Genomic DNA, 25303 nt, shown 5'->3' on the forward strand with positions numbered 1-25303 from the left:
TTTTATTAATACTTTTCCAGAAACCTTGCCTCCACCATGGCCCTAAGTCCTAATAGATAGCTTAATTTTCTTAGAGGAATTCAAATAACAATCATAAATAATGTCATACAGACTTCTAATGTTTTAATAAAAACCTTCAGCAATGCCCACATTTTTGACAGTTTTTTAAAGGGCTCTGAGGGAGCCAACTATGTCAGCAAACAGACCTGCTCAGAAGACAGGGTGGCCCATGGCATTCAAAGTGTATTCATTTCTACCAATAGTGCTTTTCTTGCGTAGATTCTGACTTGCGTAGATTTGGACTTCATGCTAAAATAAAAAGAGAGGAATCTGTGTATACATGAGAATGTGTGCGTAACGTGTCGATGGTATAAATGGTCTCTTCCTTCCTCTCTGGATTGCACGCACTTAAGCCCCTAAGAAAAGATCTCTTACCTCTTATCCAAGTAAAGCAGGATTTTGAGCTCTGAAGCTAAATGATACAATGAGATCAGTGTAAATATTCTTTAACACAACAATATTTAAGTTGCTTTAAAGCAGCCGTCCTCATTTTGTTACATACAGAAGGTACGTGCTTCCTCCTCTGAGGCAAGAAGCGGAGTCCGTCGTCAGCAGTTAGCAGAGTCCAGAGCGAGTGCACGTTTCTTAACTGGATAACTTAGTTGCCCCCGCCCCACGTCGCCTCCAGCAGAAGACGCTCAGCGGGCGACTTGGCCCGGCGCCTGGGATCGTGGCTATGCCTTCCCCAACTCTCACTCTCGCTGTCCTTGTGCAGTGGAACGTCCCCAAGTCTGTGAATGCACCTCCCGGCGTGTCCACCCCGGCCGCGTCTCTCCTGAAGGCAGATCTTGGAGGTGCAGCCAGGACTCCTAGAGGAGCCTCCTCCAGTCACCATCGCGGGTGGGGCGAGCCCGGTCTCCGGCTAAGCTTCCCAGCCGCTTCGCTCCGGACCTGCCTGGAGCCTACAAAAAAACAAGGGCTCCTCCTTGCACTCTCGCACCCCATGGATCACCCCTAGAAGGTGCTTTCCCCAACCCTCCTGGTGCCAAGGAGAGCAAACCTCCCCGGGGATTTTCCCAAAGTGGTGGGAGGAGGGTTAATATTTGCTTTGTTATTGGGATAAGGGGAGGCAAGTATGCCTTGAGAGAGAGAGAGAGAGTGTGTGTGTGTGTGTATGAGAGAGAGAGAGAGAGAGAGAGAGAGAGAAAGAGAAAGAGAGAGAGAGAGAGAGGTGTTTTGCAGCGGGAAACAAGCAGGAAGAGGTACAGAGGCCGGCGCCCCAGCTCCCTTCGGGGCCTCCGAGAGCGGCACACACCGTAATTCCCTTCCCAGAGCCTACAGATTCCCACAAACAATGACATCACTCCGCCGCCGCTGGCCTGATTACAGCTGGGGGGATTTTCCTGGGCGCGCGGCGGGCCAGGCTGAGATGGGGGAGCTCTCCAGTGCTGAAAGGGGCGGGGGCGCGGGCTCGCGGCGCTGCGCCCCCAGAAGGCGGAGGCGGCCGGGCCGGGCCGGGCCGGGCCTGGGGAGGGCGGGGGCGGGCCCGGGGCGGCCCAGGGCGGGGCCCGCCGCTTCCCCCGCCCTCATTGGCCGCTGGCGGACTCACGTCACCCGAGCTGGTGCTCTCCTCCAGCCCCTGGGGAATTGGAGCTGAGGAGGAGCTGAAAATGCAGATTTAGCATCAAGCACAGACCTACACTCGCTCTTTCTCTCCGGTACACACAGCTCCCCACATTCGCACCCCTGCCCGCGCGCCGGGCCGCCTGACTGCACGGCTTCCCCTCTAGCCAGATGCTGGAGAACACACACTGATTCGCTGCTTTCCAAGACCCTATTCAGTCTCTTTCTCTACAAAGATTTTTTTAAAACTATATATATATATATTTTTTTTTTTTGCACCCTTCCTCCGAGTCCCCTGCTCCGCCAGCCTGCGCGCCTCCTAGCACCACTTTTCACTCCCAAAGAAGGATGAAGGGTGGTTGTGTCTCCCAGTGGAAGGCGGCCGCCGGGTTCCTCTTCTGTGTCATGGTTTTTGCATCTGCTGAGCGACCGGTCTTCACGAATCATTTTCTTGTGGAGTTGCATAAAGGGGGAGAGGACGAAGCTCGCCAAGTTGCAGCAGAACACGGCTTTGGAGTCCGAAAGGTAAGCTCTCCCATGCATTTCGCATGTTGTTTCAAAACGGGGGGCAGCCCTGCGCAATCTCATTGCAGATTTGCAAGTTTTCTCTCTTTCTCATGCGATGCAGATATTCTGCCATGGGCTCTTTAACACGATATTGCCTCCGGTGATCTTTCACCGGTTATGTAATTAAAATGTCCTTCATCTGTACTAGTAAGGTCATCAAAATAATTTATTGCTCTATGACTTGATGGCGAAAATAGGATAACACCTTTCAAAGGATACCATGCTCCCGGGATGCTGTCCGAGGTACCAAGTTCTCGAGGTTGTCTGGGGATGGAGGGATGAAGCCCTGAATAGCTGATCCCGGCGTTGGCTGCTTGGCCAGGGACGTCTCCCCCACCCCCATCCCCTGGAGAAAGAATAGTTTCCTACAGACGGGTCTGGAAGCTTGGATATTGCAATTCACCTAGGTGCTTCTCCCACCCCGCGCCGGAGGACTTCCCTCCCAGTGACTTCGGTCCCTGCACCTCTCCGAGAACAACGGCTTCCTGACTCTCGGAGATTTGGAAACATAAACTGGTCTCCAAAATCGGGGGGGGGGACTTCTGCGCCCTCACCTCCACCCACGACCGCCCAACCCTGGAGCGCACTTCTGGTTGGCTCCCTAGTTCTCAACTCCTGGTTACAGGAGCTGGAGAGGTGGATTTTGAGGGGGATTCCCTACTGAGAAGTCGAGATGGCCTCTCCTGATGCGTGGGCGGCCAGCCTGGCTTTCCCACTAGAGCGTGGGGATCCCCATTCCAAGAAGTTGTCAGAGTTTGACAGTTTGGGCATATAGGTGAGCCTCTCAGCTTTGGACACCTTGGGTCTCCTTTGGAGACTCGAGGGTACCCATCCTGGGAGGACAGAGGAGAGAAGCGCGCTGGATGGGGGCTGTGGCTGACCTGCGTGTGTCTCCTGCAAAAGATGTATCAGGGATCTCCAGTGTCCTTAGTGGACCTGGCGCAGGCTGGGGTGGAGTGTGGGTGCAGAGAGAAGCTGGGGCTAGGGGAACCCAGAGGACAGAGATGTGGCTATCAGAGGGCTGGGTGGAGGTCAGTGAGATTTCAGGCTCCATCTCGCTCCTGATCCCAGGAAGAGCGGGGCGTGAGATGAGCGGTGGGTGCTTTTGGTTATTAGTTTTGCCTTGAAGGACCGCGCAGAACGAAGCTCTTATTAGTCTCTTCTGTCTTGACTTCCCAAGCCTCCCGCCTCTCTCCCAGCCACCGCCAGAGCTCCTTCAGGTGTGGGGGGCTCTCCCTCCTCCTAAGGGCGTAGGCAGCACCGGGATTTCTACCCCAAGTGGGTCTGGCGACGAGTTTGACAGAGGTCTGGGAAGAGTCTCCGGGTCCGCCGGTGGCGCGCGGGCGGGTCTTGCGGAAAGGAACTTGTTGCTCCGGGAAGCGTGGGTGGAGCAGGGGAAAGAAGGCGCCGGCGGAGGGAGCACCCCGCTGTGGTTTTGGCCCAGGGCCTGCCGGCTGTTTTGAGAGACACCAACACAATAAAGAAGCCGACCTTCCTTCTTCACACCCCCCTCCCCTACCCCAAACTTGGCAAGACCCAGGACCCAAAGGCCATTATAAAATATAATAGTGATTATTATTAGTTATACGGAACCTTATGTGCCGGAGTCCTTACATACATTTTTACTTAATCTCAACATCTCTTGAGGAGGCTACTATTATTATTGAGCCTGTGGCCCCGTTGAGGAAACTGGTTCAGACAGGGGTGTGAGATAAAAACAGGCAAGGGCTTCAATCCAGATCTTTCAGAAGTGAACCCATGCTCTTTACTCCTTCGTACCCACCCAAGCAAGCTAGGTGATTTCAGGGGATGTGGGGCATTCAGATAAGGTGAAAAGGGGTTTTAATTCTTGAGTGTGATCTTGCTACAGAAACCTGTGGCTCCCTCCCTCTCCCCTACACCTTTTCATGGGTGCAGGGGAGTGGGAGGGAGCCACAGGTTTCTGAAAACCATTGCTGTCAGTGGCTTTCTCTTCTCTTTGCTGCCCCTTTGAAAATGTGCCCTTAGGATGAGAGATCAGATAACTAGGCCTCTTGGTCCTTCATTCTTTCTTGGAGAGGAGCCCACTGATTTTGCATCACAACCTGAAACCTGCAGTTCCCATCTGAGAGACTGACCTCTCTCCTTACCTCTCCATAACTTCTCAGGTAGCACCCCTCAACAAAATCCAGTGATTTTTTTTTTCTCTGTTACACATTTAAGTAACAGGGACTGCATGGTGCAACATATGCCTAGAATAAACCTCCTTTTGGATCCATGTGTTGCCCATTCTTCAAGACCCAAATTCAAATCTTTCCTGATGCTACAGACCACAGAGAGCTTTCCCTCCTCCAAATTTTTATGTGACTGATAGGTGAAAACTGCACAACATAAGCTAATAACTGCCATCACTTGCTTCATTATTTCATGATGTAAGTAAATATGGGTGTAGGTGTTGTATTTCTACTGAAAAGGTAACTATTCAGGGGTAATACCTCCTATATTTCTCATTTCCTCCCTGTAACCAGCACATTACTGTGTTGCCAGCCTTGAAGGAAACTTCCTTGGCTGTATTTATTACTCCAGGTTTCACAGACAATTTCCTATCTTGCTTTCATCATACTGTTATGTACTTTTGCCGACATTTGTTATTGTGCATCTTAGAGGCCCATATGTCCTTCTCCTTCCTTGCTCTGACACTTAGCATGCCTCCCAACTCCCTACTGCTCCCTACTCTGAGGCTCAGTGTCAGACACAAAAGATTCTCAGTGATTATTCATTCATCCATATGAAGGGTCAGCAATGGAGACTAGAAGAACCTGCTTTTTTATTAAATTATCTCATTCTAACCTCACAAATCTATGAAAGAAACTACTGGCATCAGCTGTAATTCTCAGATGAAAACCTTAAGGCTTTGAGAAGTTAAGTCCCTGCTTATATCTGAGAAGTAAAAGAACTCAGAATTAAAACCAAATTTGCTTGACTGAAAAATAATTGCTTTTCTATATCATGCTCCCTCCAGGAAGCCTTCCCTGACTGCCAAGAACTCTTCCCTTGAGACACAATTTTAGAGTTCTGATATTTTTCCTTTTCTTTTTACTTTTTTAATATTTATCGTTCATTTGCTATTAACACATGAACATATGTCATTAACTAATGGGTACGTGTATTTACATCTTCAGGTAGACTATAAATATTCCAACAGGAGAAATGATGTGCTATATCTTTATATAGTCTCCATATCTAGCATGGTGGCCTGTGTATGAATATTTAATTATTTGTCAGTTATTTGATTGATTCTTATAAGACCATGAACAAACATTTATGTTTCCTCTCTAAAATGAAATAACACCTATAACTTTACCTCTGAAAGGGTTATGGGGATTAAAGCTTTCTATTTTATCGTGACCTGGCCCTGGCCCAAAGACCTATGTCCATCAGAGAAGACACTTATGTCTAGGAGAGTGAAAGAGCTTACAGTAATGACAAAGGCATTATTCCAAAGGCTGCCTTAAAATTCTCAATATGCTACTAATTTTAATTCATTTGCAACAGAAATTATTCATTGAAGCAATCTGTTGAAGATTAACCAAAAATCAAGTTAGAGTTAGGGTTTAAAAAGAACCTGATATTATCCTAGGGGTTTCATTGTCTTATGGTGTGTTTTATGTTTTATCCACAGCGGACAGATGCTGAAATGATTACACAAGTAAAATCATGTGACCATTTTTATAACGTGCGAGAATCTTTTTAATTTTAAAACAACCTAATAATCATTATGCTGCCAGGTAGTAAAAAAATTAATAAGTTTCTGGTCACTTCACTTTTATTGAAGTTTAATTTAGGAAAGAACACAGCTTAGGGAATTTTCACAAACTGAGCACACATGTGTAACCAGCACCCAAATCAAGAAACAAAATATTACCAGTATACCTAAGTTCCTTTCTCACTCATTTGCTTTGTTTTCCAGTTTTAGCTATTATAAATATGGCTTTTGTGGATATTAAAGTCCATGTATTTTGGCAAACACATATATGCCCTTCTACTGGGAATTCCTAGAAATGGAATTTTTGAGTAAAAGGATATGCATACACACAGCTTTACAAGACCATCACTTTCCTATGGCTGTGTATCACTAAAAAACTTAGTGGCCTAAAACCACACAAGTTTGTTATTTCACAGTTTTCATGGGTAAGGAGTCTGGCACATTTTAGTTGGGTCCTCTGCTCAAGTCTTCATGGGCTGAAATCAAGGTATAGCCTGCTGTGTCCCATCTAGAGGCATGACCAAGAAACAACTGTCTTCTGAGCATATTCACACTTTTAGAGGAATTGAGTTTCCTGTGGTTTTAGACCTGAAGTCTTTATTTTCTTGCTGGCTGCTGGGCCAGGACCACTCTCAGCCCCAGGAGACCTCTCCATAGCCCTCTCACACCACGCCCTTCAAATATCTGCCTTCAGGAAGAGCCCACTCTCCTTGCAAGGTTAGCCTGATTCATTCAAGCCCACTAGGATTATTTTCCTTTTGATTCTTCTTATGAACTCAGAGTCAATTGATTTAGGACTTTAATAACATTTAATAAATCTCTTCACCTTTGTGTAATCTAATCACAGAAGTGAAATCTATCATCTTCACAGTCCCACCTATGCTGTACACACTCAAAAGGAAGATGATTACATAGGGCATGTACAACAGGGAGCAGAAATCTTGGGGGCCATCTCAGAATTCCACCAGCTACACACAAGCAGCCACATGGTTTTCCTAAGTAGTTGTACCAATTTACATTCCCACCAGCAGTATGTGAGAGTTCCAGCTGCTCCACATTCTCACCAACACTTGATATTTTACATCTGTTTTCTTTTAGCCATTCTGGTAGTGTCTCATTGTGACTTTAATTTGAATTTCCCTGATTATCAACTAAAGTTAAACACCTCTTCATGTGCTTATTGATGATTTGGATATCCTCTTTTAAACATATTTGTTTCAGATGCTTTGCCCTGAAAAGTTTTTCTTTTGGGTTGTCCATTTTCACTTTTTATTTGTAGGATTTCTTTACCTATCGTGGATAGAAATTTTTGGTCAGATATATGTATTTTGAATATTTGATACCACCCATTTAATGGTATCTTAATGTCACAACAATGTTGAATCCAGATTATATGCTTTCACTTCTACTTCGTCTTGCAGCCAGTTGTAAGTCAAAGGAAGAATTCTCTTGTTGTGTTTCCACATCCCCTGTCCCATAGTTCTTTACATCAAAATTGACAATATTTGGAGGAAAAAAATAAAAACAGCATATAGAGTTGATCCTAAGCATTTCCTAAAAGATTTCAATCTAAGAAGACTTTAAGAGACAGTTCTCTTATAAAAAGATTTACCACAGTAGCTAAGGGAAAATAGCAACCTGTAACGTTGCTTCCCCAGACATGGCTGCCATTCATGTTGTGCCTTAGATCGAATCTGAGCTCATCCCTTAAGACCTCTCTGGTTGACCTAGACCACAGTATTCTCTGTCCATTTGGAACTTTGATGACATGTAATCATTTCCTTTCCCTGATACCAGTCGTAGCCATCAGAACACTCACTGTTCCCAATACCCCTCTTGTGGCTGAAGAAAATCAGGAACAATAATGTTGAAAGGTAAAGATGACAAGATTTGGAGTCAGATAGTGCTGGAAACTTGGCTAGGTTGCTAAATCTCTCAGAGGCTCATTGTCTTCTGAAAATGGTTAATAAAATATGGTGGTTGTGAAAAATAAATAATATCATTAGTGCATGTAAAGTTCTGGGCACAGCACTGAGTGCATAGGATAAAATAGCTGTACTGCAGTAGTAACAATAAGCAGGTTGTGCCCTAGTGACACTCTTTTCCTCAAAAAAGTAGCTGTGGGGTGTACTTTTCAGGGAGTGACAACTGATTGAGTGAGAAATAGAAACCCAGCCCAGCAGCAATCCATCCATGGGCTAGTCATGAGATGACCTGGCCCAAATTCAGTAAATTTAATTCATCATAGACTATGGTAATTATCTCAGCCAATTATACTGGATTCCTCAGGAAATTTGACTGGCTAGTTGCTCTAGAGAGGAGAATACAATACAGTTACCATGAGAAAGCCCATTCAGGCCGTGGGAAACTCAGGCATTTTATCCAAGTTTCTAATAGCTTTCCTGCCCCAGTTTCCAGCAAAAGACACCTGTAACAGCCTGAAGAGCTAAGCACCAAATTCATTGCCCTTTCTTCATGGGCTGCAGCAAAACCACATTGCCCAGCCTGCCTTGTGGATAAGCGTGATCATGTGACAATTCTAGCCTGTGTAATGCAAGCAGAAGTCATGTGTACTTCTTCCATGCCTGACGCATAAGAATTCTTTATGGATTGTTTGTCTGTGTTCTGCTGTCTTCTGGGGCTTGATGTAATTGAGAACAGTAAATTTCAACACCAAATGCCAAAGCAGAGTCACAAGATGAAAGGAGCTTAGGTCCCTGGTCCGTGAATTAGAAGACCTTATGTGAGTGAGAAATAAACTGCTGTTACATTAGGGCACTGAGATGTGGGAGTATTGCCCAAACTAATATGCTGTCAATAAATATCCCTTTGCTTACGTTGCTAGAGTGGATCTCTAAACCTTGAAGCCAAATCGAGCCAAATCACAACAAAAATTGTTCCAAAGTTTTGTGAGAGGAAACATATTTTCACCATACATTGTCAACCAACTTTTCAAATATTGGTGATTTGTCTTCTCCAACAAGAAATAGAACCCATTCTACACACTGTTCCTCCTGCTGGCAACCAATGTGCCCTACTCATAACAGTTGTTTAATATGTGCTCCTTGACTATGACTGCAGTTGGACCACAAGGTAGTGATTTGTCCATAATCTCAGCTCGAAGGTGCTGGAAAAACTATTTTTTAAGAATCTATTCCTGTAGAATCCATTGCTCTATAGACAGCCATTCAGTTAGGCAATAGAATTAAGTGGCAACCAGCAAGTGGGCAACTGGTATGCTTCTTTGTTTCTCTAAAATTCCCCAACTTAGATATTACCAGTAGTAGAACAGATGAGCTCTTTGAACAAAGAAAGTAAAGTCTGCAGTTACAACCTGATCAAAATACAAAAGAAGGGAAAGAGGGGAAATATACCTTTTTTTCTCAATTGAATGAATATCTAGAAATCAATTTCTATTTCAGAAGGTCTTACTAGCTATAGATAATAATGCTATAGCACATCAGAGAGTGATGCCATAGTTAAGTTCACAGCAATTTTATATTCAACTCAAACTAACTGCTCAAAGAGGTCTGGCTTTAAGAATAAAACATGAAATCTGAAGTTCAAACTTTTTCTCCTAACTAGAGCAGTGGTTCCATTTTTCATTGAGTTCAGATCCAATGTTTCAAAAAGAAACTGTGCTGAATTTGTGAATTATTATTTGAGATACAAATAATCACGGGACAGCCCAAAAACTGACATTATTGTTTGACTTCCCTTGTTAAGGTGTATTTATTTTAGCTAAAGTCCACAAGTGATTAAGGAGTCAAGAAATTGCATCTGAGTCAACACTTCAGTCTGAAATGTATAGTTGTATATTAATAGATGGCTTCTATGTGAGACACATATGAAAAGAATGTAACTGCCTTGACAATTTTTTGTCTCTGAAGCTAATTTGACCATAACTTTTTGGAAATTGTTGTGATGTGCTGAGATTGTCAGATAAAAATAAGTGAATAAAACAAGTTCTTACATTGAAAGTAGAACAATGACACACTTTTAATTTCCTGACATAGAGTAAAGTAGACTTGAGACTGTTACAGGGTATTGGAAGTTTCTCCATTAGAAAATTGACAAGAAACTGTAGGTTCCTGGGGTCGCTCTTTGTTTACAACTTTAAATTTGACATTAGCTTCCATAAATATCCAATTGTTCTGCTAGTTTTTCCTAAATAGAGTCACTTCATGCTCATTTTGTATCAAAGGCAAAAGAGTCCAAAGAAAAGTGAACAATATACTGAATCACTGTTGGAAGCATCAAAAACATAAAGGTAATGATTTAGGTTTAAAACATTTGCAAAGTGTTGTAAGTCATTAGAGAAAAAAGCTTTGACCTGGAGTATTTGGGTTTCACTCTTCTAAAGTTTTAAGTAGAAGGCAAAGAGATTGTCAGCCTTGCTTTCTGTGTAAACACAGTGTCTGGCTAAACTGGCCAGGTTTAGCCAGGTTTAGACTGGCAAAACTACGTCTACAGGAAATATTTGTTGAATTAATGACTTAATCAATGTTGGTATTAGATGTAGTAGACAATTGAATATCTTTCCTCTTAAGGTTTAAACAAGTACACACACAAACAAAAAAGTGAATCCTTTCATTTGCGAGATGGTAAACATCTCAATGTGAAGACGATATTTTTACACATTGCAGTATTCATGAATACCATGAGTGGACATAATCAAATTAAATAACGAGATAAGTTAAGAACCCCAATAATATGAAAAATGTAATAACTTTGATATTTTTGTCAGAATCATATATCATCATTATTTTGAAAAACACCAAGTAATAAAAAAATGCAAGAAGGTCTTTTTTAATTATCTCAAATCTCATTATTCAGAAACAACCATTACCAGCATTAGATAAACTCTATTGCAGACACTTCTGTATGAATATGTATAGACAGAAAAGAGATAAACAAATTGTTTTATAGAGCTGGGATCTCATCATATGTGCTATTTTAAGTTTTAAATCCTTCAATTTAATTATTATAAAATTTAACAGAAGAGAAAATCAAAAGAGAACTATGGAAATCGTTAAACTTCAGATAAATATGTCACACAAAGGAGATGTTATTTCCTAATATACCTCCCTAAAATTAATAAGAAGTTATTGTGTCTAATATTTAGGAGTTTGTAGTTACATATTTTATACACACGTTAGATTACATATATTTAATTACATGTTTACTTATTTAATTCCATATTTCAACTTTCGTGAGTTATGGACTCAGTGCTTTGTAAAATGGGGAAATTAGTATCCTGACACTTTCTCTCAACTTCCCTACTTCCACACTCCAATGTTTGTTAGGTATATCATTATTTTTGCATCACGTTACATATAAATATTAACCTTTTACTAATAACCATAATTTATAGTATTGCTTATATTAGTTTTTTCTTAAAATTCTAATTTTACCACAAGTCCTTTTATCAGAACTTCAATTACAAATTTATTTTTATTCATCTTTTGAGTAACTTGCTTTTACTGAAAAGTGAAGAAATTAGTCCAAGCATGAAAAAGGAGCTGTCTCAATTTCAGATTAAAGGGGAAAAAATTGGCAGGGGAAGTCCTGTTTGTAGGTCACAGAGGAGAATGTGGTGATAATATCCACTTAAGAGTCACAATTATTTCAGAGGATTAAGAGGCAAGGTCAGTGTTCAGAGGGAGGGAAGAGGTGTCAGGATGGGGACTTCAAGGAGATGGAAGTTCAGATGCTGCTAGTAGGCATGAGAGAGGGAGTGGACAAAGGACAGATCATGATTTCTGGCAGTACTGCAGAGCCAAGTGGGAAAGAATGGATTTATGGTGGCACCAGCAGAGTCATTGTCTTAAGCAACATTCAGATTAAGGTTGAGAGGTGAGAGAAATGGAATCTTCCAAAGAATAGAGTGTCAATGAAATAGAAGAATAGGTAAAATGGAAAAATAGTGAGAGAGCTAAAAGGGAGAGAGCTATGGTTGATGAGTGGGATATTGAAGCTCAAGGCTCCAAAACTGAGCACTTCCAGATAATGATGAAGTTCATGGAAGTGAGTTATCAAAGTAAAAAGGAGATGAAGGTGATCAAAACACTAAAAGTAACATGCACAAGGATTTGTCCACATACACCTCATTCATGCCATGGCAAGAAATAGGATTGTCAAAGAAGACTATTGAGAGGGAAAAAAAGCCAAGTCCTAGGACAAAATGTTGGAGAATTTTGGACATGAAAGGAGAAAAAGGAACCAGGAGAAGAGTCAGAACTTGGACTGTTGGAGATACGGAAAAAGAATCAAGAGCACATAGGCCTGTGAAAGCAAAGGAGGAAAGAGTTAAGAAGGAAAGAATGAAGCAACCATAGCCACTGGTTTTAGAGACGAAATCATTATTGAAATAGGAGGAGTCACCCTAGCACATCGGAAGAGGAGACAAGTGTTAATTTGACTCCCCAGAAGTAGGACCTGGAATAAGGACTTAAATGCAAGTAGTTTACTCAAAGAGTGATTCTAGAAAATATGGGTAGAGGAGTAGGGAATTGAGATAAGGAAAGGAAGGCAGGAATAAAGGGTACATCATAAAGCAAGTTGTCACTGTGGGTAACTGGAACTCAATCCCACTGGGAAACTGGGAGCTGGTATAGAATATGTGCTTCAGAGTTATCCTGCCTGGGAGGTGAGAAAGCTGGGGTATTTATACACCCATTGCATTCACATATTAATTGGTGATTGAGAGTTACTCCAGGTTGATGCTAACACTCTAACATGTTGTCCTGGCATATGCTCAGACAGAGCAGAATTTGGCCATCCAGAAAAAAACTCGCAAACAGATGCAGAGGCTGGCACACACAAAATGGTAAGGCCTATCCAAGAGGATCTGAGCATGGAAGTAACCATGTCTGCTATAGGAAAAAAGCCCAATCGTGAAGGGAAGCATCAAGTGTGATGAAGTGGAGTTACCAAATATAGACCATCCCTTCAAAAGGTATAGTGGTTAAAATAGAAAAGTAGTGTTACAGTCACTGGTGATTTTAAAGATATTTAAGAATTACTGATTTCTTAGCACTTGTCAGATCACTTGGAGATTGCCATCCCACCAAAATATTGTGACGACCTACCTAGCCAGTCAAGTCTGCATTACTCTAACTGGTTTTTCCAGTCATTTACATTTTTACAAATGATAGCTATAATTATGAAATTACAGCCTTTCAGAACAGGAAGGGATCCTAGAAAGACATTAGTTTAACCCTCTAACACATGAGGGAAAGGATATCAAACACTATGTTTGTATGCTTAACTATTGCAAAAAGCATTTGAGCCTTGTTGCTCATTGGCGGTTGTTTACACAATGCATTGTTGATACCATTGAACCAGCTTTCCAGACTGGATGAGACAGACAACTAGATTGGGCGACACTCTATAAGCTTGATTACACCAAGCGATTACCACATACACCAATTTGGTCTGACCATACCGATTCATTTCAGGTCCTCCTGGTCTGCTTTTTGTTTGTTTGTTTTTCACCATTTTACCCCTAGAATTTTTATAAATTCCGATTTTGCAAACAAAGCTATTCATAGACTCAAGGATTCCACACCAACAACCATTGGGTTGACACTTGGTAAAAGAAGGAATAGGAATTTATACTTCCTTGACTACTCCCTTACTGACTAAACAGTGCTATATATTTAGTAAGCACTCAATAAATACCAAAATAAATAATGATAAAAACAATTAAAGGCTTAGCATAATCATTAGATTCTCATGTACACCCAACAGATGTTCATGAGATGGTGCAATCAGGAAGACCAAGTATGCTAGGAAGGGTTATAGGCACATCCTATTTAGTGCCTGTGTTAAGTGGATTTCATTAATTGTCCTTAATAGCCAAAATTTTGTGACTTAATCTTTAACAATCCAGTGACAGAGGAGAATAAGGTGATCCAGCAAATCCTATCCCTCTTTGCCTTTAGCTTCTCCTCTACTTCTGTGGGAAGAATAAAATATCAGTTTTATCAGGTGGCCACCAATTCTCTTCAGTGATTATGGAAGCTCAAACACAAGAAGGTAGTTGACATCCAAGAGTCAATTCTAGTCAGTTCCAGCCGACTATGTTTCTAGGAACTGTGAGCCAAGAATGGGAGACCAAGAGAGGCCTTGCAGAACCTAAAATATGGGAAGAAAGATGGAAAACAAGCCATTTGTGATCTCTTGAAGTCCAGTAGCAGCACTTTAGGCAGAGGAGAAGGGACAGGGATCCCTGGAGAGTTGTGTTTTAAATGAGGTTTGTCATTAACCCAAATTTGGACCCAGCAGCTGACGCCAGAAACAAACCATTCTGGCCGTAAACTGGAAAATGAGGAAATGACCAAAGAAGAGTTATGGGAGTTTCAAACCAATGGACCAAGAAATTAGCAAGAGCTACAGTCATACCACAGGGACATATAGAAGGAGAAGATTATTAAGGTCATTCAACAAACATGTACTGAGTAAGTTCAGTAAACAAATATAATGCAACACACTAAGACATGGATTTGGGAATAAATAAGCAACTGGGATTCGATCTTACTGGTCTAAGATGGTTCCAATAGATAGATGAGAAATCAAACCCCAAAGTGAAAACACTTTTTTTTTTTCTGTGAGACGAAGTCTCACTCTGTTGCCAGGCTGGAGTGCAATGGCGCGATCCCGGCTCACTGCAACCTCTGCCTCCCAGGTTCAGGTGATTCTCCTGCCTCAGCCTCCCAAGTAGCTGGGAGTACAGGCACACACCACCATACTCAGCTAATTTTTGTATTTTTAGTAGAGATAGGATTTCACCATGTTGGCCAGGATGTCTCGATCTCCTGACCTCGTGATCTGCCTGCCACGGCCTCTCAAAGTGCTGGGATTACAGGCATGAGCCACCGCACCTGGCCCATGAAAACACTTTTTAAGTCTGTGCTTGTGTTGCATTTACTAAGTCTCATTGGCCAAAGCAAACCACATGGCCAAGTTTAGAGTCAGTGTGGGAGGAGACTAACCAAGGGAATGGATACAGGGAGATACGAACAAAACATGGATCCAATTTCCTACTACAGGCCCCTCCGACAGTTACAACTTACTTGTGTTGTCCCATCAAAGGGTGAGGAAGCTGGGATATTTAACCTCCAGCTACCATTTCTTCTTGGTTGATGGTTGCTCTTGGGGAACATGAAATCTCTGGTACTTTTGCCTGCTGTAAGTAGACCAAGCATGCTTCCACTGCCAGAGAATACCCTCAGGAGAGTGGTGCCTGAAAGACATTGGCATCTGTAGGTACTCTCTACAGGTGACCTCCAGGGTGAACCAAGGGAAGGCAGGCAGTGCATCAATATCATGTGCTACACAGAGGACCTAAAGTTACCTAAAATTCAGGTTCATCAGAGGCTAGAAAGAAACAGTTTGTGAGTGAGGCTGTATGTCTGATATCCTCTACCTGTCTCATTACCTGGGTGTCATTCTAGACTTGACATAAATCAGTTGTTCAGTCTTTAGAGGGTACATCATAGTTTGAATCCCACTGTGGACTGTAAGCCCAGACCTAGAATACTTGGTATATGTGGCTAATTACTCATAGGAGCATCATGCAACCTAGTTGTCTGTCTCATCCACTCTGGAAAGCTGGTTCAATCGTATCAACAATGCATTATTTAAACCACAGCCAGTAAACAACAAGGCTCAAATGTTTTTTGCAATAGTTGTTAAGCACATAAATGTAGTGTTTGATCTGCTTTCTCTTGTGTATAAAATGAAGGGATAAACTAATGTCTTTCTAGGATCCCTTCATGCCGATTACAGATGAATGGGAGTGCTCCATGTAAACAAGTCTAGAAAGTTTTTGTGATAGATTTAATATATAGTGCATGTGAGGCCATGACTGTCAGCAAAAGGAAAGTCTTCACAAAGCAGGCAATAATACATTGAGGTGAATTTACAATGAGGCTTATAATTTCAAGAGGTTTATAAAGAAAAGCACAGGATGTGCAATGAAATGGGCACAGTTTTTAGGAGGATTGCAAGTAGTTTTTTCTGTCTAGATGACAAGAGACTGGGAGATGAGGCCAAAGAAGTGACCTGGGGCCAGTTCATGACTAGTCATCCATACTATGCTGAGGAATTTGGATTTTGCAGCTAGGTGAAAGGAGGCATCGAAAGGTACTTGGGAAGTGTGGCAGGATGGCCACATACAGGATATCCTAGGATAATAAGTTGAGCTAATAGTGACTTGGAGAAGCTTTGATCTCTGCCTGGTTTCTTTGTCCTATGGAATCACTCATTCTGGCAACAGGTAGCACATCATTTAATAGATGATGCTACTAGGAAGTCAGGTTATGTGTCTTTGATCCCATTGCCACTGGATGATGGCATCAGTGATACTAATGGCTTGATTAATTACTGTCCTTGTAGTCACATTGAATGGCTGGTAGAACAGACAGTTCTATCCATGAAGTTTAGTCCAACTAAGAACAAAACAATTAAATGCACCTCCCCTGACATATAAATACACGAATGCAGAACAAATCCCCTAACTTAGAAGCGAAGAAGAAAAGAAAGGACAGAGGTGTTTCAACGTGATCCTAGCTCACCTAATAGGCACATTACTCCCTGATATTCCAAAGAAATAATGCTCATTTTTAATTTTTTCTTTCTGGGATGATATATGGAAATGCTGCCTGCAACTAGAAAGAAACAGTTTGTGAGTGAGGCTGTATGTCAGATAACCACTACCTGTCTCATTACCTGGGTATCATTCTAGACTTGATATAAATCAGTTGTTCAGTTCTTAGGGGGTACCTCATAGTTTGAATCCCACTGTGGGCTGTCAGCTCAGCCCTAGAATAGTGAATAACCATGGACAACACAAACCGCTTCATACTGAGCTCCCAGTTATGCAGAAGAGTGGATCCTGGAATAACAGAAGAGAATTGAGCATTATCCATGGAGAACAAATGCTTAGGAATGGCATAGGAGTAGGCAGGGCTGACTTATAGCCAAGTGTACTGAGTGGTAGGTCAATGACTTACCCCTTTCTCCTCCCGTTTCCCTTCCACACAGCCCCTTACAAATCAGCTAATTACAAAAGAACATTCATCCATGAGTTATTTTATTAACAAGTGTGTGTTGAGCCCTATGAAGATGAGGCATATTGAAAGGGGTTGATTCTACAGACAGAAAGATAGCCTGTTCAAGTTTATGCCCAAGGGAAAGCACACTTATAGTTCTATAGTTCTATAGTCTAGTTTATAAGAATTCATCTAATCTGAGGTCTCTGTTTTGCCCTTGCAAATGCCTATTTTATGTGTTGGGGTGTGGGAAACTGTTTTAGCAATTGGTCTCTAGTTCTAAATGCAAGGGACATTCTCAGACCTTGCTAACCTGGTGACACACCCCAATAAGTTGAGGCTGAATGAGATCATCTGTCACATCTGGTTACTGAAAGACATGATGTCCTCACTCCACAGGCTTTGTGCTGTTGAGAGAGGAGCTGAAGTCACACATAAAGAATTTAGGCTCCTCCACTGCATGAAAAGCATCTGTTTAAGGAGCTGTCGAGCTGTCCACTTCTCTAGTGAAATCATATTTACTTTATTCATCTAAATAATGTGGCTTGTTTGCCTTCTGTGTGAAATTGTCTTGCACTGCTTCTCATTGGTGGGTCTTATGGGACAGCATATGATTTTCTGTGCATCCATACGCCACTCTACCTCTGGGAATGGAATGGTTCTTGTTCAGTAGTTTTGGTTATTATAGCCCTTTATAGTTTATGAGTCATTGGGTTTACTCAAAATGTCCAGCTCCTCATGCTCATTTTTTTTCTCTATGGCCCAGCCATGCCCCACCCTGAAAATGTTTTTTAAAGTAATAATAAAAATAAATAAATAAAAGTCATGTCCTCTATATTTCATTTCCAGTGAGTGGATTCTTGATTGGGTAATTTTTTGTTGTATTAGAGGCAGAGTCTCACTCTGTCACCCATACAGTGGTATGATCATAGTTCACAGCAGCCTCAAAGTCCTGGGTTCTAGTGATCCTCTCATCTGAGCCTCCCAAGTAGCTAGGACTAGAGGCACACACCACCGTATCTGGCTAGGATTTTATTTTTTCTAAAGACGAGGCCTGGCAATGTTGCCCAGGCTGGTCTCAAACTCCTAGGCTCAAATGATCCTCCTATCTCAGCCTCCCAAAGTGCTGGAATTACATACCTGGCCTTGTTTGGATAAATATAGCAATTGGAGTCCACTGAAATAAGCTGCATTTTTTTAGTTAGTTGGCATTCTCACGCTTGGATGCTCAGAAACATGTGCGTAAATAGCACTGAATGTACCCACAATTGGGTCTTGTGCTTAGTTTATAAGTCACTATTAGGTAGGTGAGACCAGAGCAGTTACTCTGAAGTTGAGGTAGCTGCATTTAGGACTGTGAACAGTGCATCAAGAAGCACACACCACGACGTGTGTAATGCCCCTGCCATGATGCATCACTTTACTCTAATGATGAGAAAGCAGATGATCCCAATTGAGAGACAGTCTGCAAAATAACTGGCCTGTACTCTTCAAAAGCATTAATGCCATAAAAGACAAAGACAGATAGACTAAGAAACTCTTCCCAATTAAAAAAGAAATGACAACCACATGCAACATGTGATCTTGGATTGAACTTTGGTCCAGATTTTTTTTTTTTTTTTTTACTGTAAAGGCTATTATTAAGACAGTTGGCAACATATCAACGATGTCTGTAAATTAGAAAATGATACCATCAGAGTTAACTTTCTGATGTTGATACTTATACTGCCTTGTTCTTAGAAAACACATACACCATCTACAACTTACTCTCAAATGATTCACCAAAGTAATATGTATATGTAGAAAAATAATTATTTTAATGCAGTAAAATGTTAACAATTGGGGACTCTGGGTGACATGGCTGTGAGTTATTTTCACTATTCTTACAACTTTTCTTTAAGTCTGAAATTATTTCAAAAGTAAAAACTTACTGCTAAAAGAAAAAATGTGTACATTGATGCAAAACTAACATTGAGGTCTCTCCCTCTATGAAATTGAGCTGAGTTAAACTTTGTCAAAGACAGTGAGTTTCTGTCCCAGCTCTGCCACTATATAGCAGCGTGACCATATCCACATCATTCAACTTTTTGAACCTCACTTTTCTCATCTATATAACCCAGAGGTCAATTAGAAATACCTGGATCCTTGGGATGTAGATAAGATCCACTCAAATCCCCATAATGTGCCCTGTAGAAGTCCTAACCCTTCCCAATATTCCTATAAATTCTGGGAATGGAGCTAGATTTTCATTTTACTTCTGGATACAGTTTTCTACTTCCACCAAAACTTTCCAGTTAATAAATTATGTCTCCTTCTTACCCAAACAATCATTCTTCACAATGGTGACTCAAGTGTGAAATTTAGCCAGGTCCCTTGATTTCCCCTCACCAAAACCCTTACCACTCACCCAAGGCATCTGTGATTAGAATGTATTTTCCTGAAGATGTCACAGGTGCCAGGAGGGGATTTATGTTGCAAACACAAAGAACTTTAAAGTAAGCAGGTGCTTTGAGGAGTCCTTTCATCCCCTCACCACTGGGCATGGGCAGCAGCCTCTTCCTGCCCAGCCTCACACTTCTTGCCAGATCATCCCCACTTTCTTTTATCTGCCCCTTGGTTTCTTTAGCATCTCCTCCTCTCATGGGTGCAAGCAGATTCTTCCCAGACAGAGCAGATCAGATCTCCTTGCTGTCTAGGCACCCATGACCTCAGGTACCCATCAACCATCACAGAATTATCCCAAATAGAGACAGTTTCCTCCCTAAGAGAAGCTCAGATGACGACATTCTCACCCTCAGAGTGTCTGGAAAGTGAGACATAGTGCTAGATACTCGTGGAGGTCATCTCCAGTGTAAATATGCTGAGATTCTATGAAGTGCATCTGCTTTAATTTGACAAAATGGAAATTACCTTTTCAAGCAGATAGATATCAAACACAAATTCCTTTCCTCTAGCCTTGTTATCTATGTGGAATTTAATAGGATACCAATAAAATTTCACTAACAGATTATGTTTTATACTGACCTTGCCAAATGCAACATTCTTGTGGGTTATTCCAGTTTTTAAAGGGATATCTTGCTTGTGAAGATACTAGCATGCAGTTTTCTAGCTTAGACATCTACTTTTCTCTTCTTTTTCTCTTTTATTTAGAAATAACTCTGACCCCAAAGCTGGTGTTTGGGAGTAGTTAACTTCTTCTCTTGTCTTCTATGGCTGCTCCAAAGAGCTTGGACCTGACTACAGACCAAAGTAACAGAGACTGCCAGCCTTGTCTGTAATCGATAGGGTTTTTTCTTTTGTTAGAATGCCTGAGAGTATTTTTACCTCTTGTTCAATCTCATGAGTTTCTTTTCATTCCATGTCTCTTATGATGTGCCTTCTTTCTTGTGCTTAATAGAGTCCTAGACCGCTCAGAGCTAACAAGTGCAATGTGCATCACTCATTGGATCACAAATTGAGTTTGGCCAGCACAATGCTTTCAATCTGTTTGACTTGTGGAGGAGCATGTACCCTCTAGTTTACCACAATCCTCACCACTTTCTACTGTCTTTTACCTGATTCGCTTAGTTAGATGGCCTGCTTGACCCCCAATATATTAAATGTCTTACCAATCCTTAAAGAACCCCATAACCTTAGTCATCCACATTGAATAACACAACTACTTAATAACTCTTTCCAGAATCTAGAACTTCCTGATTTTTTAAATTTACTCAACAGGTATCTGTGACATGATACTCTGAACTTAGTACGTGAGCAAAACAGGTGTTGTCCCCATAGAGCTTGCAATCCAGTCATTCCAAGGACTGTGTTCTGACAGATCATTCTTTCTAGCATACCAAGATAATTTTGAAAGATGAAGATTTAGGCAACATGTCAGTACCTCAATTTTCTTTTTAATTTTAACATTCTTCTACTCCCTATTACTGTATCCAAAACCAGCCTTGTGGATGGCTCTTCCTATGAGTAAGAAGCATTTCCTTACTATAAAGTGTGTACAATCCACTTGGCTGTGGGTTGGAGCAGCTCTGCTAGGATTGACTGGGGATATTCAGTTGGAGGGTTGACAATGAGAACATGACAAGGCAGATGATCAGAGAAATTAATTACCCACAATCAGCCTTTGATAGTAGTCACAAAATTTAAAAGGAGAATGTAAGTCACAAACTTAAAAAGGAGAATGTAAACGTGTGAACCAAGAGAGGTTCCGTGTTCCTGGTTTAACAGTGGAATAGAAAATGCAGGATATCCTCGAGAAAATGCCTGAATGAATGGTCCCTCTACTCTGTGCTGTGGAAGTTGGTTGGGTCCAACCCTTTCCATGGGGGACGTGGTCCAAAGTGGACCTGAAGAGTGTGGTCTGTCCCCTAGTGGTCCTAGGCTGTCAATCAAACTATCCCATCCTTGCCTGGGATAGCAGTTGTGGTTTCACTGATGATAAATAATTCTGCTTGGGAAAAAAAAAAAAAAAGTGGTTTCTCTTTAGTGATGGAAATAGATACTTAATTTTTATTTTAGATTAGACACAGTCACTCTTTTGTTGTTGATAATTAAGAAATAAAATCACTCTAGAAGTTGTTCTTCTCTCTCTGTTTGCTCTGAAGTTGAAACTCAGGGCCTATTAGGAACCTTCAGAATTCTCACTGAGATCTGTTTACCTTGCACACAATCCAGGGAAATCAATAGTCGTCTCCTGGCAGATATCAGTAATGCGCAAAACCCACTTCCTACTTAACTTGGAAGGAGAAAGAAACATTAGGAAGAGTGAAAAATGGGAAAAAGAGCACATCAGTTCTTCTCCACATGGTCTCTCATCCTCCAGTATCCTACCCCAGACCTAAATTCAAATGAGCTTCCCTTTCTCTCCCATCCCTACTGCTGGGCATCATGTTCTGCCCATAAGAGATTGCATGCAATTGAAGGAAATAAAGAATGGTCTCTGAGAAAGTCAGTAAAATGCAGAGCTTATCCCTGTTGGCAAAATTCAGGTCCCCAAATGAAATGGACAAGCAATTATCAGCTGAGCCAGTTTTCAATCCTTGGTGATTGTTTCATCTGCCAGTTTCTATTTCTTAAACCTCTTGACAGCGGTCCCTCTTACAAATAAAATTATAAAAATCTTATATAGCAAATGATGTCCAGTGTTCTACCAAACTAGATCCCGACTAAGCCTGAACAAGGACCATGAAAACCAGCACAGTGAACAAACACAAAGAAAGCAGCCAAAGGTAAAGCGAAGAGTCTGATCCGGGAAGTCTTAACTGTTCTGAGGGTTCTGAATCTGTTTGAGAATCTGTAATAAGCAGTAGACTCCCCTGAGAACAAGCGAATGCACAGATGCACAAAATTTGGAATGGAGGCCATGCCAAGGTCACAGACCCTCTGGAGCATCTACAGATTCCCTAAGGGAAGAGAACTCTGGTGTTTAAAAGAAGCAGGAAATAGACTCCATGAGAATTTAACACTTCTTTTTATCTGTTCACAATTGGTTGCCAGTTCCCTGGAGTTCCCTACTGCTGGGAAAAGGGAGTGTGTGGGTTCAGAGAGGTGCCGTAGCTTGGAGCCATAGTTTTCAGTGGGAAAAGGAAGTAAGAGGAAAAGAAAGAAAACAATGAGAAGTGTTACTGAGACCCATACATTTTTGTGGCCATAATAAGAATTTCTAAAAACTCTGTAAGTCTGACTTAGCAACATTATTTTACTGTCACCCAGCCTGAATCTTCAAGCTGACAATTTGCTGCGAGTTCTTCTTTCACTTCTTTTTCTCCTTCCTTCTGGAACCATGCATATTTTGCCTTAAGAGAACAAGGTGATGATATAAAAGAAGGATGTGTGTGTGTGTGTGTGTGTTTCTGTGTTTACATATGTGTGTGTGTGTTTCAATGAAGAAAACATTTGAAAACACTAAATGTCCGCAGTATGAGAGACTTCTTACTAGGACACTCGGGTGAGTGTTTGGGAATCTACCAATCAATGGGGAATCAACCAATCTAGCCTAACAATATGTCTTTGCTATTTGCAAGATTTGCAGTCTACTTAAGGATCTCAGGAATGCATTGACCAGCCTTACATCCTTGAGGTCTGTGTGGGCAGCGAGTACCTTATACTACTGTAAGTCACATAGCATCTGTCTTTCTCTCCCTGCGGTGGAGCTTATGCTTGCACAAAGCTCTTAAGCAGCTGCTTCTCAGATGCTCAGAAGACAGTGGATCTCGGGTCTGCACTCCAAAAGCAAGAGACAAAAAAGGCCCAGAAAAATAACCAATGCCTACAGGTTAGTCTTTTGTTAGGTTCATGATCAGTCAATTTACCTGTTTATTGCATAAGAGTAAGCTCATCAGAGGTTCAAATTTTAGCTTTATGAGACCAATTAGCTCCATTTTCTTTCATAGCCAAGAGAGATCCTCCTCCCAAAGAATCCAGAATCATGGGTCCCAAGATCACAGCAGTGAGGATGTCAGCCACCAGCCTGGCTGTTCTTGAGTCCCACTCATCTCCATCAGGAATTCCAGCCCAAAATCTCATGAATTCCTAGTCATGGTTACAAAGGGGCTGGGATGTAAAGTAGGACCGCAACACAAGCAGCGTGGTAGGAAGGATGCTAGACTTACACTGAGGAGAGCTGGGATTTCTGCAGAGAGCTCCCATTCATCTGGTCAGTCCCTGGCCCCTCCGAGCCTCAGTGTCTTCTCTAAAAAAAATGAGGCAGCTAGACCAAGCCAGGTACGCAACTCAGTTGCCTAAGGTAACACAACCATGGAAAGGGAGCTTAGTGTGTGACCATAGGAAGTGGAGGGGTAGGTGGGTTCTGATTTGAAACTAGGAAATACATGACCCTTCTGAGGTCATTCAAATTTAAATTTTAAAATGCTTTTACTTTTTTTTTTATTATACTTTAAGTTCTAGGGTACATGTGCATAACGTGCAGGTTTGTTATATATGTATACTTGTGCCATGTTGGTGTGCTGCACCCATCAGCTCATCAGCACCCATCAACTCGTCATTTACATCACGTATAACCCCCAATGCAATCCCTCCCCCCTCCCCCCTCCCCATGATAGGCCCCAGTGTATGATGTTCCCCTTCCCGAGTCCAAGTGATCTCATTGTTCAGTTCCCACCTGTGAGTGAGAACATGCGGTGTTTGGTTTTCTGTTCTTGCAATAGTTTGCTGAGAATTTTTAACTTGCATCTTGGAAATAAATTTAGATGTTAGAAATGTTGCATAAGTAGCACACAGGTACACCTATGTTCATGGCAGCATTATTCACAATAGCCAAAATGTGGAAGCAACTCAAGCGTCCATCAATAGATGAATGGATAAACAAAATGTGTTATACAAGGTGGAATATTCAACCTTAAAAAGGAAGGAAATTCTGATACATGCCACAACATGATAAACCTTGAAGACACTGTGCTTAAGTAAAATAAGCCAGGCACAAACGGTCAAATACCGTGTGATTCCACTTAAATAACCTAGTTCAAGAAATCAAATTCATAAAGACAGAAACTAGAAAGGTGGATGCCGGGGCTGGGGAGTGGGGACTGGAAAGTTATTGTGTAGTAGGTACAGAATTTCATTTTGAGTTGATTAAAAAGTTCTGGTAATGGATAGTAGTGATAGTTGCACAGTGTGAGTATACTTAATATCACTGAACTATTCACTTAAAAATCATTACAATTGAAAATTTGATGTTACATATATTTTATCACAATAAAAAACATTACTTTTAAAAAAGCAGAGTTTCCATATACCTTTTATTCAGCTTCCCCAAAGTTAACATCTTAGGTAACCATAGCAAAATTACCAAAGCCAGGAAATAAACATTGATATAATACTATTAGCTAATCTACAGGACTTATTCAAAATTTTCCAGTTGTCCGGCTAGTGTCCTTTTTACTGATCCAGGTTCCAATCCAAAATATGATTGTATTTAATAGTTATGTCTCATTAGTTTCCTCTAATTTGGAAAAGTCCTGCAGCTCTTATTAGTAGTTTATGAACATGATGACTTTGAAGAGTACTGGGCCGGGCGCAGTGGCTCACACCTGTAATCCCAGCACTTTGGGAGGCTGAAGCAGGCGGATCACGAGGTCAGGAGATCAAGACTATTCTGGCTAACACGGTGAAACCCCGTCTCTACTAAAAATGTAAAAAATTAGCTGGGTGTGGTGGCGGGCGCCTGCAGTCCCAGCTACTCAGGAGGCTGAGGCAGGAGAATGGTGTGAACCTGGGAGGTGGAGTTTGCATGAGCAGAGATCGCGCCACTGCACTCCAGCCTGGGCTACAGAGCGAGACTCTGACTCAAAACATA

The 25303-nt window shown here is 41.7% G+C and overlaps 1 protein-coding gene across 3 annotated transcripts in view; it reads left to right on the forward strand.

The window, feature by feature from the left end:
• Positions 1–747: 747 nt before the first annotated feature.
• Positions 748–25303, forward strand: part of PCSK2 (proprotein convertase subtilisin/kexin type 2) — a 255053-nt gene continuing 230497 nt past the window's right edge. For 2 of the 3 annotated variants that reach the window (XM_011979466.1, XM_011979468.1), the window contains exon 1: positions 1595–2148. In XM_011979466.1, coding sequence (XP_011834856.1) covers positions 1972–2148 — 177 coding nt within the window. In that variant the 5' untranslated portion in view covers positions 1595–1971. Of the gene's footprint in view, positions 1022–1594; positions 2149–25303 lie in introns of those variants that run through there. The other variant, XM_011979467.1, reaches the window with a different exon arrangement.

Source organism: Mandrillus leucophaeus, unplaced genomic scaffold, assembly GCF_000951045.1.
Source record: "Mandrillus leucophaeus isolate KB7577 unplaced genomic scaffold, Mleu.le_1.0 Scaffold202, whole genome shotgun sequence".
NCBI classification, from domain to species: Eukaryota; Metazoa; Chordata; class Mammalia; order Primates; family Cercopithecidae; genus Mandrillus; species Mandrillus leucophaeus.